At 40.1% G+C, this 19573-nt stretch overlaps 1 protein-coding gene across 7 annotated transcripts in view; it reads right to left on the reverse strand.

Moving 5' to 3' along the window:
- MAP3K13 (mitogen-activated protein kinase kinase kinase 13) overlaps positions 1–19573 on the reverse strand; it is a 43037-nt gene that overhangs the window by 7494 nt on the left and 15970 nt on the right. For 6 of the 7 annotated variants that reach the window (XR_013393171.1, XM_077930040.1, XM_077930042.1 and 3 more), the window contains 13 exons: positions 14212–14786; positions 12595–12778; positions 10876–11067; positions 10596–10754; positions 10263–10421; positions 9390–9498; positions 8380–8489; positions 7697–7813; positions 6838–6975; positions 5134–5845; positions 4875–4945; positions 760–816; positions 33–330 (listed from right to left, as the gene is read on the reverse strand). Coding sequence is in view for 6 of the 7 variants with exons in the window: in XM_077930040.1 (XP_077786166.1) it covers positions 33–330; positions 760–816; positions 4875–4945; positions 5134–5845; positions 6838–6975; positions 7697–7813; positions 8380–8489; positions 9390–9498; positions 10263–10421; positions 10596–10754; positions 10876–11067; positions 12595–12778; positions 14212–14713 (2808 nt within the window). In the remaining variant the exon portion in view is untranslated. The remainder of the gene's footprint in view (positions 1–32; positions 331–759; positions 817–4874; positions 4946–5133; positions 5846–6837; positions 6976–7696; positions 7814–8379; positions 8490–9389; positions 9499–10262; positions 10422–10595; positions 10755–10875; positions 11068–12594; positions 12779–14211; positions 14787–19573) is intronic. The other variant, XM_077930044.1, reaches the window with a different exon arrangement.

The following is a 19573-nucleotide window of genomic DNA, read 5'->3' on the forward strand; positions in this document are numbered from 1 at the left end:
TAACCTCAAGGAATGAAGAGAGTGTTACTGACCTCATAGCCACGTTCCTCTGGACATAACTTGCCAAGTGACATCTGTGTTTTCACCCTGCGTACAGCACTCTCCTTATCTGAAAGGCCATCAGACTGGGTAGATATCTCAATGGGGATTTCTGGAGTCTGTGACAACATCTCATCCAGCTTCTCAGCCCGTTGATCTTTACGCCTGTTGGCCAGCTCATCTGGGCTGTTGGAATGGTCGCTGGTATTCCCTTCCTCTCCATCAGACACAGAGAGGTTCTCAGAGCTGAAGGTCGAGTAAGACTGGCAGCTGCTAATGCAGCGATGCGGCCTGCAAATCCATAAAACATTAAGGGGTTTGATTTTATTCAAAGGCTGCAAGCACTTGATCTAATGGGTAGGGTATTACAAACAAGGATGAGAAGAAGGCCAAGTCCAGTCCTAAAGATACATAAAGAACAGCCTTGGTAGATCAAACCAGAGGTCCACTTAGTCCAGAATCCTATTCTCACAGTGGCCAACCAGATGCTTATGTGAAGCCCACAAGCAGTACAATAACCCTCTCCCACTCATGACCCCCCAGCAACTGGTGTTCAAAGAAATCTTGCCTCTGACACTGCGGTAGTACATAGCTATCATGAGTGGCAACTGATAGCCTTATCCTTTGTGAATTTGCCCAATCTTTTTCAAGGCTGTCCACAATGGTGGCCATTGCTGTTTCTTGTAATGGTGAATTCCACAGTTTAATTAAGTGCTGTACCTCCTTTTGTCTGTCCTGAATCTTCCAACATTCAGCTTCATTGGATGACCTCGGGTTCTAGTATTATGAGAGAGGGAGAAGAACTTCTCTATCCATGCATAATTTTATACACCTCTATCAAGTCCCCTTCCCTTACTCATGTTTATTCTAAACGAAAAAATTCCTCTGGTGGTTCCCATGGAAGAGGAAATTGGTACAACAGCCCCACAACTGGTGTACTCTTCCCATTGTCCAGGGACATGTCCAGTGAAGGATCAACTTGCCTCCAGAATTATCCCTTTTTGTCCTCTCCTTGCTGCCATCACAGGGAGACCTCTAGTATATCATAAGGCTGTTGTGATGCTCTCTTAGATTGCACTCTAAGTTAGGTTAAAATTACTATAGTACTGAGACACCAGGGACAAATCCATTAAAAACATTTTTAACAAGAAAGCCTCCAGGTTGCTAAATCTGAGGCTTCATTTCTTATTTTTATCTTAATCCTAAAATTCATGCTGAGTCTTATTTTAGCCTACTGGTTCTCCTGGTAAATAGGTTGATATATGTAATTTAGCCCTATTTTGTTGTCATTTTAAGTCTTATATTGCCTTTGGCACTGAAAAACAGGTTACAAATTCAGCATTTTCTTATGCAATAAGATCTGAAAATATTGTTTTAGGGAACTATGGGGAGGGGAGGGGACTACCAATAATTTATTCAAACTAACAGGAGGCAGCATGGGAGAGGATTCCCTAAAGAGCACTGCAAGGTGATGACAGTTTCATTAATGCAAAGCAAAAATCACTTTAGCAGAGATGTAGCTAAAACTAATAGTCAAAATGAAGATGGAGATCTGAAGCATCTTACTAAGTGAATTCTACTTCTCCCCAAAAGTACTTATATGAGCTGATATATTTTACAGGAAAACAAGGGTGTGCAGTTTTGGGGCCAAACAAGCTGATCTGCCTTTAACACCACATCACCACCATAACATTTCGTAAAACTTAACTATGTCTTAACATCATAACATTTTTCTCTCCCCCACCCATCCACTGCCAGTGGCAACCAATGAAGAAATGTAGAATGTTGTGATTCCACAGACAGATCCCCCCCCCTAGTCTTTCTGGGAGAGAGAGAGATAAATAAATACATATTCTTGGTGGCACAAATATATTCAGCATCACCTCTAGTTTGTCCCTTTGCCAAGACTTGACTCAGCAATCAAAAGAAAACCTGTGAAAATTATCAAGAATGCTAAGAGACAGGTAAGCAATGTTGGTCATCACACTAGAAAAAAACAGCCAAAAAATCCTGGCCATTCAAACCCAAGATGAAGAGCCCTTTGCCTTGAAGTGCAAAAACCCAGGACACATACAGGTAGGTGGAATGACCACACCACTTTGATTGCAACAGGGTAGGAACTCTCACTTTGGTTCAAAGAAGAAATGATGGAGGTGGCCTTTTCTCCCCTACCCCCTGGGTAAAAACTCAAGGGGCAATTCAAAGAGGAGAAGCTGTGGGCAACCAAGAGCAAACCATCCACACCACTCACTAAAGTTTTTCTGCTCTCTATGAGTTTTCCTGGAAGAAATGGTATCAGGTTCAGTTACAGGTAAATCCAGTTAGACTCTACAATAGAAAGAATCAATGAACAGGAGTGAGCAGACAGTGCTGGTTTATGACTATTCTGGAACCACCAAAATAAAAACTGTCGAATGGCATCCATCTGAGAGTTTTTGAAGAAGTCAAATGTGAAATCACTTCAAATGGAAATATGTAACTTGTTCCTAAGATCAGCCTCCATGCCAGAAAACTGGAGAGTGGGCAATGTAACACCAATTTTTAAAGAGCGATCCAATGGGGAAGGCCAATTTTCTGGGGAAACTGGTGGAAAACACTGTTAAATATAAAATTACCAAGAATGGAAAAGAACAAGTCTTGCTGAAGCATGCCTTCTACAAGGGTAAGTCCTGTCACACTAATCTATTAAAGTTCTATGAGCGTGTCAAGCAGCATATAGATAGAGAGGTCCAGTTGAGATATAGCATACCTGGACTTTCAAAAAGCTTTTGACAAATACCTCACCAAAAATTCTTGAGTAAGCTTTGAAGTCATGGGATAAGAGGAGAGGTTCTCTTGTGTATCAGAACTGGTTAAGTAACAGGAAGCAGAGAGTTCTCCCAATGGAGGGATAAAAATGGTGGAGTCCCCCAAGAATCGATATTGGGATCTGTGCTTTTTAACTTATTCATAAAAGATCTAGAATTAAGAGTGAGGAGTAAAGTAGCCAAGTTTGCTGATAATACCAAATTGCTCAGAGAGGTTAAAACAAAAAGGGATTGTGAAATGCTCCAAAAGTATCTCTCCAAACTCAGAGAATTGGCAATAAAATGGCAAATGCAATTCAATGTAAGCTAGAATTGGGGCAATTCCCCAATTCTAGCTTACATTGAATTGCATTTGCCATTTGATTGATAATAAAACTGTCACAATATCACAATGTTATCATACAGATGTTTGGTGTGACTTATTTGGAATACTGTATACAGTTCTGGTCATCTCACTAGGAATGGTACAGCTAGAAGGGGTTCAGAAAATGGTAGCCAAAATGACTAGAAGAATGGAGCAACTCCCCTTGGAGGAAAAGTTACATTAGGGAACCTTTCAGTTTGGAGAAAAGGTCAGCAAGAAAGGACATGATAGAAGTATATAAAATTATACATGGCACATAGAAAGTGGATGATGTTTTCTCCCCTCTTTCATAACACTGGAACTTCAGTAATCCAATGAAGCTGAATGCTGGAAGATTTAGGACTGACAAAAGGAAGTACTTTGCAGAGCACATAATTTTAGAGCCTGATCACCAGCGAATTCCACAATATCAAGGATGAATGGAAATTTATCTCAACCCTACTTAACCATATCTACATTTAACCAATTAATTAATGAATTCTCCCTCCTCTTCCCAGAACACATCCTGGCACAGTCCAGAAAATAACTATTTGGACAAGATGTTTGAGGGAGTAGTGGCTGTTCAACTCCAAACAGCCTGAGATGATACTGATTATCTAGATCCACTGCAATCTGGCTCAGGTCTGACTTTTGAAATGAAGCAATTTGGTTTTAATATGGAAGAAGTTTTACTACTGAATGATTTTATTCTGCAGTTTTATATTTTTAAGCTGTTTTATTTATTTTTTAACCATTCAGGGAGGTATTCTTTTTAGATATTGTTGTTTTTATTCTTTTCTTTCTTACTTTAATGTTATTTTAGCACCAGGCAAAAACCTTTTAATTTTCATAGGCTTCTCAAGTCTCTCTCCCCCCCCCCCCAACTGTTTGGAATGTTTTTATTCTTTGCTACATCATTTGGGAATTTCTTTAAATTTAAAAGCAGACTACAAATGTCAAAAACAAATATACAAAAAAAAAATTTTTAATCATAGATCATAGAGCCTGCCTACTTTCCAAAAGCAAGTAGCGTATGCCTTTTATGTAGGAAAGAATCATGACTAATTGTGCTAGTAATTTTTCCAGATTTTTGTAGATAAGTCTCTTGTGCTTTTGCATACCAGAAAAAACTGTGGGGGAAACACATTAGAAGCAGCATCTCATGATTATCATGATCAGATCTAGACATTTTCAGTATAAATGTGACATGGATAGATAGTTTTTATGCTATTTTTTTCCTGGTAGTTTCCCTGTTCAAAGAACCTAGATAACAAATAATGTTACAGTCACCCCTCTTAAGTTCTCATCATGTTACAATGAAAAGGACGATTGGTCTTACCTGATGTGTAGATTTGGTGGATAAGGAAGGGTTCATTGGGGGGTAATGTTCACGACAAAAACAATCAGATCACAATAAGCACACACAAGCAAACACAGAAGGACAGAATAGAAAAGAAAATGGGAAGAAAAAACACTTAACTGACAGATTCACCAAGGCAGGAAAGAAAAAACTGAGATTATCTCCACCCCCCAGAATTCTGCTCTCCTGCCTTTGTCATAGCTCATGAACATTACCCAACCATTAACCCTTCCTCATCCCACCAAAATTTTAACTCCCCATCCTTTTGCCGAACCAAACCTTTGTTTAGCAATTACGATAAAAATAGAGCAGTTCAGTGTCCTACCTCTGTCTCCGTGGGAATTCCACTTCACTATCTACTTCCCCTTCTTCTTCTTCTGAAGAGTCATCTCCACTCTAGTAGAAGATTAAAGGCAATGTTATTTGCCACTTATTTACAAGCATACAGCCACCTGAGCAACTTTCATGAACGGAAGTCTCTAAAGGTAGCCTTCTACAGAAAGAACTAAGAAATTTAGGGTGCATGAGAAAACAGCAAAATGTAAATCTGTCCATTGCTTCCAGGATGGTTGGAGGGATCTTACCTTTGGGATGGGTCGTGTTTTACCCGGCAGTCCTGGAGTACTTGCAGGATGAGATGAGCCAAGAGAAGACACTGATCTGTGGGTGCTGAATTCACCTTCCTCATTATTTCCAGGAAATTGCTTATTTGCATGCAATGGTGCTTCAGACTTCTCCAGCCCTGGCTCAAGTGACTGTCCTTGATTTGCAGTATTTGTCCCCATCCTGCACTGTGGGCAAAGGTTGTATGTATCTCCTTTACAACATTCCCAATGATTAGCCTCACCCTCCCCGTTCTCGTTCTCCTCCAGATTTCTCCGTGAATCAGCTTCCATAGCAGCAGAGATAAGGTCGGGACTAGAACCAGACATCCTCCTTTGGGCGTGATTACTAAGAGGACTGCGTAGGGCTGCAGCAGGGCCAAAATATCGAAGGTTGTTAGCACAGTTGGCAATGTCCTGCCCATGGATGTTCATTCGGGGGTGATGCCCATGATGATGGGGGTGGTGCTGATGATGGTGAGATGGATGGGCCAAGTCATCTTGAGCTGACTGATTTTTCAAGATCCCTGTGAAATCATTGTAGCTGCCTTTGCTGTTTCCTCGCCGGTGGCGTGGTTTGCTACGGTAACGTCCTTTGTTACTGAGGGTTGACATCTTTGGACTTCCTGAAAGGGGAGAGCCACTAGGAGCCACTTCAGTGCTGGATATGCCATCCATCTTCAGCAAGTCAGGCCTGAGAAAGGATACAAAAACCAGCATGCTCTCTATTAGAATTAACATATGTAAAATCTATGAAGATTTTCACATTATTTCCTTTTCACATTATTTCCTTCATTTTTTGTCAACATGCCTATTGATAGATGTCATTGAAGTAACACAGGTTTTGTTATAGGTCACATAGGGTAAACTAAAAATAACATTCGGAATTGGCGGAAGCATTGAGATGAACCAAAGGCATGCATACATCCAGTGGGCTTCTTGACTTTTTGCCTTAAAAAAATAAAATTAGACCTGCATTCCCACCCCATGTTGCTTGCTTAATAATTCAGGTGAACATAGAATAAATCCTATGACTACCAGTTTGCAACAACAGGTTTTGTAGCAATGTGAATTAGCTGTAGCATTATGCTAAAGCACTGGTTTAAAAAAATGATTGGCTACAAAAGCCCAGCTGTGATTTGTAGGCATTTACTTCTCAGATCTGTGGTGGTTCCACACTACCCACTATCAACAGATCAGTACATACTGAAGAACTCCTCATTCTAAATGGCAAGGAGCAAAAATGCTGAAATGCCACAACCAATCTCCAGAAATAAAGCTGTCTAGATAACCCCTTAGTACATTTAATCCAGGCCAAATATCAGCTGACCATTTTGCTAATATTAAAAGCGCACTCTCTGATATAAAAGCTGCATTGGGTACTCTGAGATTCCTAAACGACCACCAATAAAACTCTTTGGTCCAACATTCCGCTCTTAAATTGCACCTGCTCTACATTACTAAAACTTCCATGTTATTGGTGATCATAATCAAGGACACACATATCCCATCTTATAGACTAATGTCTAATTCAAGGATGCTACACACCAGAAGATTTGTCAGTGCCACTTGAGTCATTTTGTGCAATAATGGATGCTGACCCTAGCAGATGTGGCTTCCTCATTTTGCAGATATATGCACATAACTGTGAAAAGCCTTTGAACATGTTTTTCTTATTTGGCTCACCGTTTAGTCTGGCCTCCAGGCTTGTGCGAGACTCCTCTCCTCTTCATCAATTTTTCCATTGCATTGGCATGGATTATTGGTCGGACTGGGTGACGCTTGTAAGTCCCAGGATATTTCTTTTCCACAGCTTGCTCCCGCCTGCACATGGATTAAAAATGAAATTTGTAATCTTTTCATTATAAAATGAATTTTTTTAGTATATTTGCAATTTCCCCAAATCAAAAGAATAATAAATAAATATTACAATCTGTTGTCCACGCAAGTGCTCATGTCAGCATTTGGGGGGGGGGACCTAGTTATTCTCTAGGCCACTGTCTTAAACTGGGGAGATGGGACCCAATACTAGGTAGAGCCTGATCTAAAGGGAGCAATAACAGCAGCAGCACTACCACCAAACAAATATATGGTAAACAAAATTGGTATGTTTAGGTTAAAGGTGGGTCTGCATCTGAAGAGGTTGGAATATGCTGATCTAGGCAACAACTAATGTGACCATAAGTGCTGGTTGTGTTTCATATCAAGATTAAAAAACATGGATGTACAATAGAAGTGTTGTGTTCTAAAATAAGAAGCTTTCCCCACAACAATCTTGATTAGAAAAAGAAGTGTCTGGAGCAGATCCATGGAAAAAATTAATACTAAGGAATGGCAATTGTTCTCTTGCACTATGTAAGGGAAGCACAAAGAGAACACAATTTCCTGCCATTGAAGCAAATTACGCTTGTTTGTCATCCAGATCTCGAAACAGATCATTATGGGGTTGTTGTTTTAATCTAGAACAATCGGAAAACCTATGAATCCCTGCTTCTAATTATGTCATCTGCATGGCTACAAGGTACATCTATGTGGATGAGCGTACTTGATGAGCTCCTTTTCTCGAACCTCCAGCTGTAACATGATGGCACTGAGCTCCATGTACAAATTATTGGCTCTCTCCAGTTTTCTCTCATAATGTTCACGAATGTCCAAGGCATGCCTATGAAAAAGAAAGGAGAGCTACAGGTGAGTGGCTTTTCCTGTAAGGGACAATTTGTACAGGCAAAAGGGAAGCTTAATAGATCTACTTATGCAGAATTATTCTCAATTAAACATCTCATCTACCACTTCCAAGATGAGCAAATGCTGAAAGTATCTGAATGTAATAAAACCAAAATCAGAGTTTAGATATGAATGAAGCACTCACTAAAGAGAACTCTGTTAAGATCCTTCTCCCATAATTCAGGGTCACCCAGGATAAGAGATTGGCAGTAAATTCAGGACAAACAAACAAAAGTTATTTCTTTATGCAGTGCATAGTTAACATAAGGCATTTCCTGCAACAGGATGCTTATCTCCTTAAAAAGAAATTAGACAAATTACTGACAGATAAAACTATTGACAGCTATTAGCTATGATAGCTAAATAGAACATCCAGGGTCAGAGGCAGTCTGAATGTCCTGTTTGCATTCTTCCCAGAAATATCTGGCAGCCTCTTGGTGGAAACAGGATAGTTAATTGATCTGAATTAGCAAAGCTCTTCTCACGCACTGAAAGTCAACAGACCTGAGCTCTTCTCTTCTGCGACGAATAAGTTCTTCATCTAACCGGTGTATGCAAGTTCCTTCACTTTTAATCTTCTCAAAGTGCTTCTTTACTTCTTCTCTCCATTCAGCCTGTCAAAGCAATTTAGATGGATACACAGCATAACTCATGGCGGTGACAACTGCACAATAAAGGGTTGCACTACTTTAACATATTAAACCAGAAACCCAAGCTTCTTTATTCCAACAGTACTTTTGTGGAAGGAGGCCGCAAAGCTATCTGATCACCAGCCTTGACCAGGGACTCATCTTTTTAGCTGAAATTCTAACATTAAATACAGACGTGTATTGCAAATCTCTCCTAGCCTATAAAACTGATTGCCATTTCAAACCTATGAACAGCTCAATTTCTTCTCAAATCTGTAGCCAACTGCTTTTCAGGCCCAAGACGACATGGAGAGTATGCAATACTCAAGAAAATATAATAACAACTATTTATTTGGCTTTAGATTTCACACAATTCCTATGGATTTGCACTAAAATACAGTGTAGACATCTTGATCACTTCAGTACAATGCTTTACTTTAATATTTCACTGGAACAAAATCTGCACTCTGCAGACACCATCCTATCAGGAGGTCCATTCTGCACAATGTTGGAATCAGACCTTTTGTGTGACAGCACCTACCACTTGGAACTCTGTCTAACTGTACATCACACAGGATTCTTCTATATCATCTTCTAGATGCCTGCCAAATATATTGCTCTTTCAACAAGCCTTTTAAAATCTTCATCCCAGCTGGTATCTAGCTTGGAATGGAATTAAATTTATGTATGTGTTGTTTTTTATTTACTGCTTTTTATTTACAATTATGTTATTATATTGTAAATTGCTTTGGGGTGCATTATGGGAAGAGATTCATAAATGAATGCCTGTGCTTTTCTCTTCCTATTCCTACCATACAAGTCTTATTAAAGAACACATGGCAAGCCAACAATACAATCTGGTGCTAGAAAAAAAAAGAGATTTACCTGAGACTTGAAATAAGTCTCTTGAGGGGTTCCCAACACATCAGCAGATGCAATGTCAAGGTGCATAAGTGTCTGTCGAAAAGAGGGCCGATTCCGGGGCTTGCTTTGCCTGACAAATTAAAGAAAAACAGACAGGAGAGATCATCCAAACATAATTAAGAAACTATTTGGAATTTTTTAATTGATGGTTTCATTTGAAACAGGCCTTTCTCACTGCCTATTAGAATACCACCACCCCCTAAAGAAAAACAAAGGAGGCAGCAATCAGGAATACATAAATGTCAGTTTCCTTATTCCCCCTCCCACATCTGGCAAGGCAAACCAAACCCTCAATGTAACACTAATGTAGAAAGATTATTAGCTAAATATGAACACTATATCCTCTCACTTTGTTATTTTCCACGCATCCATTTCAGAAGCATCTTCACTTATTCTCCTTTCTCATCCCTTCCTTTCCAGCTACTGGAACAATTACGGTGGAAAAAGAAAAGGGCACCAAATTCAAAAAAGTGCTGAATTATGGTCACAAAGGAAGTATTAGGAGTGTATTCGAAGTGTGTCCCCATTCTTCCTTTGCAGGCATGGCTTCTACTTATTACCTTACTGTCTGCGCCAATCATAATGCATTCATATCAGTTCATACACTTGAAGAAGTTGTTTTCCCCCAAGCCAATGTATTATTCTAAACTGTGTTTTACAAAAGAACAGACTATAATATCACAGTGTTAATGCCACTATCTTACTAGTCAGCGCAGACAGAGATCTCATGCTTCACTCTCATTTTGTGGGCATACTGTGGCGTTTTTGTACTGGGGGTGGAAGGGGAGTGTGCACAATACCAGCTGGGCTCAGTGTGGACAGAACAACCCTTACCATGTTTGCTTCATAAGGATCTTGAATCCATCTGGGCAAGTGGAGGGCACAGGAAGGTGCAAGCTATTACTGCCTACCCCCCAGATGATGGCTGAGGAGTCAACATCCTTATATGGAATCTCTCCAGTGAGAAGCTCCCACAAAACTACTCCAAATGACCTGATAGAAAGTGAGAGAGATAAAAATCAGAAAAACTGTATACAACAGGGAAGTTAAGGCTCAGATCTTCTAAAGCAAAGCTGCTAGTGATGCTAAGTCATGAGAATATAGTTTGTCTCAGAAGTTCTGTTGGAAACACTGAAACTGACATGTACTTATTAATGCATTACTCACCAAATATCCACCTTTTCAGAGACAGGTTCATTGCGAATCACCTCTGGCGCCATCCAAGCTACAGTCCCTGCAAAGGACATTTTTGTACTCTTATCGCTGAGTTCTTTAGAAGTACCAAAATCTGAAATTTTTACTGTATCATTGTGAGTAACTAATACACTGAAAAGAAAAGAAAAAGGGAAAAACGGGGAATAAAGTTTGAATGCAATTCCAACTCACAACCACAATGTAGGTCAAATCTCATTTTTTGTCTTACACTCCCCACATGCTAACAACTCACTTGGGTGACTTGAGGTCTCTGTGGATGATTTTATGAAGATGTAAATAGTTCATTCCACTAGCAATCCCTGTTGACCAGTCCACAAGCAGGCGAGGTGTGACCTTCCTACCGGCTCGCAACACTTCATACAGCTGTCCATGAGCACAGTACTCCATTATTATACAGTAGCACGGTGCCTGAGTACAAACGCCCCTGGCATAAAAAAGAACTATAGATTAAAAACAACAACAACATTTATAATAATGAGAACATGCAAGTGAAACAAAATGAAAAGTGCTGTCCATTGCTAATTCTCCTGGACAGTAAAAGTACTTCTCACCTTGAGACCAAATCACTCTTTTAATTTATTCATATTCATATTCTATCCTTCAAATAAATTCACATTATTTTCACTTTATCCACCAATTAATTGGTCATATATGTACCAGAATAGTAAGTGGAATAATGAAATGTCTTCCGAGAGCTATTTCATTCTAAACATTCTATTTCATTCTAAAATTGAATTTCATGAGGTAGGGTTGATTATTATTTAGGGTCTTGGGGCAGAATAAGGAGGATGAAATGCTGCTGAATTAACTCACATTAAAACTCTTTCCACACATAACAATAAAGTTTTCACAAAGAAAGGAGGGGGAAATAAAATTTTAAAAATTGCTGCAATAATGGATTGGGAAGAACTCAGGCTTCCACAGAATACAAAGCATATTATCCAACTACAGTCATACCTCCGCTTACATATCCCTCCGGTTACGTAAACTTTGGGATACATAATCGGCAAAACCGGAAGTATATTTCCGGGTTTTTGCCACATGTGCATGCACAGAAGCGGTCTCTCTGGTTGCAAAAACCTCGGGATCCAGCTGGACCTCCGGAACAGATCCCTTCTGCAACCAGAGTTACCACTGTACCATGCATTCATAAACATACATCCATAAACAGCAACTTTGTTCCTCCCTTCATATGAACTGGAAACAAGCCAGGAAGTTTCAGTTTGCTACAGTTTCCATTTATATACTGGGAAACTATGGCTAATGGCTTCCAAACAAGCAAGGATATGAAGCCTTAGTTTAAAGTGACACTTGCCGGCTTGTTCACTCACCAATATCTGATCATCTGAGGATAGTCAATTAATATAAGGATTCTGTTTTACCATCAGCAGGCATGGCTAAAGAAATAACCTTGAAGTTGAGATTTTCCAGCTAGAACTACTGTTTAGGCTTTAGAGGACAGAAGGAGACCATTGTAACCTGAACACAGTTTAAGGTAAACGTAAAAGGTAAAGGACCACTGATGGTTAAGTTAAAGGTGACTATGGGGTGCAACGCTCATCTCGTTTTTTAGGCCAAGGGAGTCAGTGTCTGTCCACAGACAGCTTTCCAGGTCATGTAGCCAGCATGACTAAACTGCTTCTGGCACAACAGGACACCGCAATGAGTGCCGGAGCGCACAGAAACGCCATTTACCTTCCCACCACAGCGATACCTATTTATCTACTTGCACTGGTATGCTTTTGAACTGCTAGGCTGGCAGAAGCTGGGACAGCTCACCCCATTGCGCAGATTCAAACCGCGGAGCTTTATATTGGCAAGCCCAAGAGGCTCAGTGGTTTAGACCACAGTGTCACCCACAACACAATTTAGCAGGACATGAAGAGATATAGCATATGAGTCCAAAAAAACAACATTATTGTAGAGTCAAGATAATCAAAGTATGACCTACTTGAAAGCAATGATGTTGGGATGCTTCAACTTCCTCAAGTGCTTGATATCCGTTTCACTCTGTTCTCTTACTTTCTTGATGGCCACCTCCTCTGCTCTGAATTTCCCTAAGAAAACAGCTCCCTGCGCTCCACTGCCCAACCACTGAAGTTCAGAAATCTCCTCAAAAGGAACTTCCCATGTATCTGATAAGAAACAAGCATTGTTATTCTGACTGCTATAGCTACCTTTTGTCAAGCCTCAGAGTAATCAACCAGTTAGTGCCTTTGTAGTCTGATGCCCTGTTGAACTTTGCTAGCATGCAAAATGCTCACATCGAGATAATATTGTATTTTAAAAGGGAAAAAAGCACTAGTGCTTTCATTAGCTGTTAAGCTTCCCAGGAAATAACTAGGTGAGCATTCCCATAATAAAGATACTGAGATAGAAGGACAAACACTGTATCTCTTCAACCTAAGTATCCCAAATGTTCTACTCCTAGAGGTGCTTTGGACCGGAAGTGCTTCCAGACTGGAAGTCAGTAAAGTAAGGGATAGCTGACTGAAGTTGCCTTTGGTGCTCAGGGGTGATGCTACAAGGGGCACCAAACATTTGAGAGCACAAGTGATAGTCAACTTCAGCTCCGTACAAACAGGAGGGGCCCCATTCATTTAATCAAAGAAGCTCTGGGTATTCATTCCCACTGTACATGGAGCTCTTCCCCACAAATCAGCCCCACAAGCACAGCTTTTCCATGCACAACAAATGCACATTTGTTTTGCTTTAATCACATTTTAAGGAGCTCAGACTATTTGTTTCTTGCTCTGGTTTGAGAATCCCTGCTTTAAAGATTATTAAGAACAACTAAGAATATGATCTTGCCACACCTAGGAAGAGATTTTGCATGCAGTCATCCCCACAACCCCCCTCCCATCCCAGGGTAGAAAAATAATACCCCAGATCAGGGGCATAGTGTAGGCGGTGCTGGGGAGCCATGGCCCTGGGCGCACAATTTATGTGGGGGCGTGAACCATGCAAGCAACCCCAGTGCAGCCCAGCCTGGCGCTCCTCTCCGCCCACCAAGGGCAGTGTCGGCCATTCAATCTCCCCCTGCACAGGAGGGCAGGCGACTCAGCAGGGCCCCGCTTTGCTCTGGTGGGGGTGGGATTGCAGCAGTGGCCAGGGCTGGCGACTGCCCGGCACACCCACCCCGGGCATTGACAACCAATCCTACACCACTGCTACAGGTGTCCAATAAATGACCCAATACAAGAAGCAACACAGAATAGCAGAAATCGCTATTTGGTTTCAGGACTGCCTTATTTTTAGACATTATGAAAGGTGAGTGGAAGTGCTTTTTTAAGGGGATACTCAAGGGTCCACAGTATCGGCACCTCTTTTCTTTTTGTTAAAAAGTGTGACACTTAGTGTTATCAACTTCATGGTGAGTACTGGCACCTATTTTTCTAGAAAAAAAGCACTGGTAAGTCAGATATGAAACATTAATCCATAAATTCAAATTGATGAGATTGAGGCTACTGCAATTTTATGACACTCTGGAGGCTATACTTTCCCCTCCTTTATATCTGAGAACATTTTTAAAGCCACAAAAATACATGGTTTGACTTTTTAGGTTTACCTTGTTGCTGCAGCTTGTAGTCAGTGGAGTAAGCTTTCCCTATAATATTCCATACAGGCTTCAAACAACCAAAGAGTCCTTCAAGAAATCCACCATTTCCACTACTTGATCTGTTGAACTGGATCTTGATATCTTCTGTTCCATTGTTGATCTCTCCAGGTATATTATCATTGGTGCCCTGATGAACGGTAGTTTCCAATTCATCCTGTTCCGTTAACTGTAGCACGCTGTTTTCAAACTGGTCTCTGGAATCCTCACTTACACTGGTCAATACTGTTGTGGCAACTGGACTGCTCATGTTCTCTGATACATTGCTATGAAGTAAGCCCTTGTCTCGTACGTCTTCTATGATCTCAGATGAAGGATGGAGACCACTGGGTATATGTTCCCCATGCATCCTAGCGAAATCTTTATCTTCATTGAGGGTCTTGGCGATCACAGTCGTAGAGGAAGACCAGCTCAGGGGCTCCTGAGAACTGGTCATTGTACTGTGGGTGTGCATGGAGTTGACAGTCAAAGATATTGCTCTAACAAACACCAGTGCTCACTCCCAGTGTAGAAAGTGGCCACAACACCTGAAAAAGGAACCACAGAAAGGTTATGAGAATCATATATCTGATTAGATTTGGAGACAAATATTTTAAATGAACAATAAACTGATGTAAACTACCTATTTGTTCTTCAGTTTAAGCCCAAGGATTCATTTCCTAACAAAAAGGCTATCGTGTCCCAAGGAACTTTTCATACAACAACAGAAGTAGCAATTGCTTGAAGTTACAACTGTTCTCCCACAGTTGTGGTATCTCTCAGCAATATATTGCATGCTGGACTTTGCCCATATGTCACATTAAGCCACCTGACATCGAAACTAAACAGGCTCATGTGACAAAACTATTGAAGTATTTACATAGCTTGCCAGGAAAAATCCAAGCTGGAATAGGATCATTCCATGCATCTTAAAATAACAATTTTATTAATATAGAATTAGGTATTTAAAATTAAAGTTAAACAAGGCTGATATACTTTGTAAATGGATTTGTTATCATAATAACCATTCAAAACAATTGTGCCCAACTGTAATGCAAATTTTTAACAAGTGTGCATTTAGGGGAAAACTATGGTAAGTTGTGTTGTATCTCTATATATAAGGTGTGGGGAGTCTTGGACACCCAATCACCCCAGATGTTGCTGAGATACAACTCCCACCAGCAAGCACAGCCAATAGCCAGGGGTAGTGGGAGTTATAGCTCAGCAATATCTGGAGGGTCAAAGGTTCCCCACACCTGTTTTATAAATAGGTAATTTCTATTGGGCTACTGTTTGATACTATGAGTTTGGACTTACTCAGGCATTATTGCAAGGACAAGTGTGAACTTCACCCATTTAAAGGTAAATGTTACTGACAAAAGTGAATTACTGAGGTACATAGGAATGATCTTCTGTTCAACTATCTGTTTTACTATTACTGGGTTGTTAGTCCCAGCTTAGAGTAGTCTAACATAGAACACAGTCGTTCCTTAAGACAAGACAGGCTGAACTGAAGGAGAACCGACAGATATAAATAAGCAGGCTGAAACCAACAGTGGAGAAAAAGCTGGACTTGAGTAAGCTGATCTTACAGGAGACTTGCATTTACTAGAATATGAACAATCCAGTTCCTCCAATTATGTTTTACTATACGGTATTGTTATACTATAGCTGTCTTTCCATATTATGTAACACCCTTACAAAGTGGTTGCATCTTTAACAGCTGTTTGTGATTTATATTCAAAACAAGGGATAGAAACCTTATTTGCCTTATGCACTTATCTATATAAACCTGGAGAACAATTTTTTTATAAAAAAGTTAAGATACGTTAACAATATACATTTTAAACCAGTCTTCAAGATACAACTGCTGAAATCAACTTTACATCCCTGGGAAAAGGTCTTAAAGCATGTCTGGAATATGCAAATTTTGGAAGACAGAAGAGCTTCACAACCTGGAGCTGAACCACCACTGAGAGCACATCTATATGTGCCTTTCCTGCTCTAATTTGTCATGTTATGTTCCACTATTATGCTTCTGGGAGCCCCCCTTTTGCAGATACAACTTTTATTTTGTAATTCTGTCAAGCAAGAAGAAGAAGAAATGTTTACATCTTTGTTCTGGCACTGGAGAAACCAAAGCTAATTACATATCTGTACATGAATTGACAGAAGGGCTGAATTCTGCTCCCCCAGTCTGAAAAAAATATGTCTCAGATAAGCTGTCCTTCACACAAATAAAAGCCCAGTTTCAATTGCCCAAGAAAATGTAGCCTTTATTCTGTAAACAATACATTTTATATGTATGATCTTCCCATGTGATATAAAAGATATTTTTAGCATTGTTTCCATTCAGAGCATTTTCATGTTCACAGTCCAATGGCTCTAGATTGCATAATCTAGTGTCACACAAAATAAATAAGGTTGCATAATGACTTCTGGTAATATCAAACACAGTATTTTTTAAAGTTAAGTTAGAAAAGGAAATGCACATTCATTATTATTATTATTATTATTATTATTAAAGAAATATCACTGAACTGATATTTACACTACAAGGTATAGTATAAAAATGAGAATCCACTATCACACATTTCATTAATCTGTTTCTCCCTGAAGGGGTCCACTTTGTATTCTCTATATAACCATTATGCAGGCAGAAAGAGCTCTCTTCAGCTCCTAGTGTTGTCACACTAAGATATGAAACCAATAAAAGTTCCTGGCAGAAGCTACTCAGAATACCTCTTTTTACGTGCCTTCCATTTATATACACTATACATTTTATTGCAGTAGCCTAAGTGGGATAGCAAATTTGTCATACAGCTTACAGAGCATGACCAAAAAAAAGTTTCTTTTTAATTGCATAGTTGAGTTGGGGAATGGGGGGAAGAGAGTCAAGTAATTTTTTAGCATGCCATTGGCTATAATGCATGTGAAAGTCACCCATCAAAACCTATTCACCACAAACTATCTCCTAAACAGAACTCTTTCTGAATAGAACACATAGGATATTTTGGAATTTTCCTTTCTGAAAGTGTGGCAGACCTGATTAAATTAAACCCAGTTCCTAAATATTTCCAAAATGGAGAACTGTGGTTTAATGTGGTTTACTGACAATAATCCTAATTGAGGATCGAACCATTGCTTATGAGCCTGGTTAACCAACTGACATCAAACCCATTTGATGCCAGTTCCCTATTTGACAATGGTCCTCCTAGTGCTGTTTCTCCAGAGAGAGACACCCACTTACAGAGGACAGAAGGAAGTTCTTCCCAGTCCCTTTTACACTGCAGCCTTCAGGACCCCCTGAAAATCAGTTATGAGGGTTGGTGGACTGTCCAGAACAGATTTTCAGGGGGCACTGGGGACTGCAAGAAAGAGGGAGAAATCAACAACATATTGCTTTTCCCTCCTTCTCCAATAGTCAACATCTCTCACAAGAACAAAAGCCTTTATAACAGGGCAACAACTAGATACAACCTTTTGGGTTTCTTTTATTTAGAATTTTGTTATAAATACCATAAATACATGAGGTATGGAATAGAGCTGGGCGATGTACTGAAGTTCACATCATGATAACAGTTTCATAATATTTGGCATGGCAATATATCGCAAATCACAATGTGTGTGTGTGTGTGTGTGTGTGTGTGTGTGTGTGTAGAACTGTGAAGCTGGTCATCTCTTCTGCCCCTGTTGCTCTGTACTATAAAATATCAGTTGTATCAATACTTAAAGGTAAGTAAAATACTTAAAAGTAAGTAAAAATGTATCAGTTTCAGACCCCTAAGTAGTAGACGTTGCTAGGACATTACCCCATTCACCTCTATATAGTTACATCCTTATTTCAAACCTAGTGATATATCGGTATAGCACAATGTTTAGTGGATAATATATCACAATGTTGAAAACTATGTATCGCCCAGCCCTAATATGGAGATATATATGTACAGAAGACCCTCCAAGTGTCCCTATTTTCCAAGAACAACCCTGATTTAGAGAAGCTGTCCTGGTTTCTGATTTGATCCTGGAATGTCCCACTTTTCCTTAAGCTGTCCCTATTTTCATTGGAGAAATGTTGGAGGGTATGGAGTTATCCGACCCCCAAGCCGTCTGAAGGCAATCCTATATAGGGAAGTTTTTAAATGTTTAATTCTGCTTCTATATATATTGGAAGCTGCCCAGAGTGGCTGGTGCAACTCAGTAAGATGTGTGGGGTATAAATAGTAAAATTATCAATATGGAATGGGATGTCTTTATTTTCATCAGAGAAATGTTGGAGGGTATGGTACTGTAGTCTACCCTACCCCGGGTGGGAATTCCTAGACATGGAGGAGACACATACATACAAACACCTATTCTTTGATGCCAAGGCAGAACCATCAAGCAATCATCTTCTCCTCACTACCACACATACCACCATCAAATAACAATCCACACAACAGTATGGAAAATAGATGCCTGCCATAGTAAAATACTGTCTGAAGTCATTCTCCTCCTTCGGAAAGGCATTTATACATGTACTTATTCATCCATTCTTATTGCCTTTAAAAAGGACACTTTTTTCTATCCCAACCATGATGCCTACCCCTGTAGTGCCAAAACGATCAAGTAGCAGGTGGTGTGAAAGGCCTCTTCCTGAAATCTTGGGAGAGTTGCCTGCCACTCACAGCAATATACAGTGGTACCTCAAGTTACATACACTTCAGGTTACATACGCTTCAGGTTACAGACTCTGCTAACCCAGAAATAATGCTTCAGGTTAAGAGCTTTGCTTCAGGATGAAAACAGGAATTGGGCTCCGGCATCACGGCAGCAGGAGGAGGCCCCATTAGCTAAAGTGGTGCTTCAGGTTAAGAACAGTTTCAGGTTAAGTACGGACCTCCGGAATGAATTAAGTACTTAACCTGAGGTACCACTGTAATATTAGGCTAGATGGGCTTGGTATAAGGCAGCTTCCTATATTCCTATCATGTGAGAGGGCTCAGGTTTGGACACATCAGTCCTGAACTTGAGCATTCTATAGTTAGGTGCTATGGGTAGTAAGAGACAGTCTATGGAGTAGGAAAGGGGAATTCAACCTCATAATGTGTATTCCCCCCCCCCCAACCCCAACTCCAGGGAAAGTTAGTATAATCTGATAAAGGCATAAGCCGTCTAATTTCCTTATCTTCTCTCCCTCCTATCAGTCCCCCCCACCCACGTGAAACCTATCAGGCTGTTGTTTTTGTTTTCTTTTGTTTTGCCTTTTAATTTACAAGCTTATATATTTATAGGGAGCAACTCTACCAAGTATGAACTACAACAACCTTCCTTTTGGAGTGGCCCCATTTTGATT

This window comes from Podarcis muralis, chromosome 6 (assembly GCF_964188315.1).
Source record: "Podarcis muralis chromosome 6, rPodMur119.hap1.1, whole genome shotgun sequence".
NCBI classification, from domain to species: Eukaryota; Metazoa; Chordata; class Lepidosauria; order Squamata; family Lacertidae; genus Podarcis; species Podarcis muralis.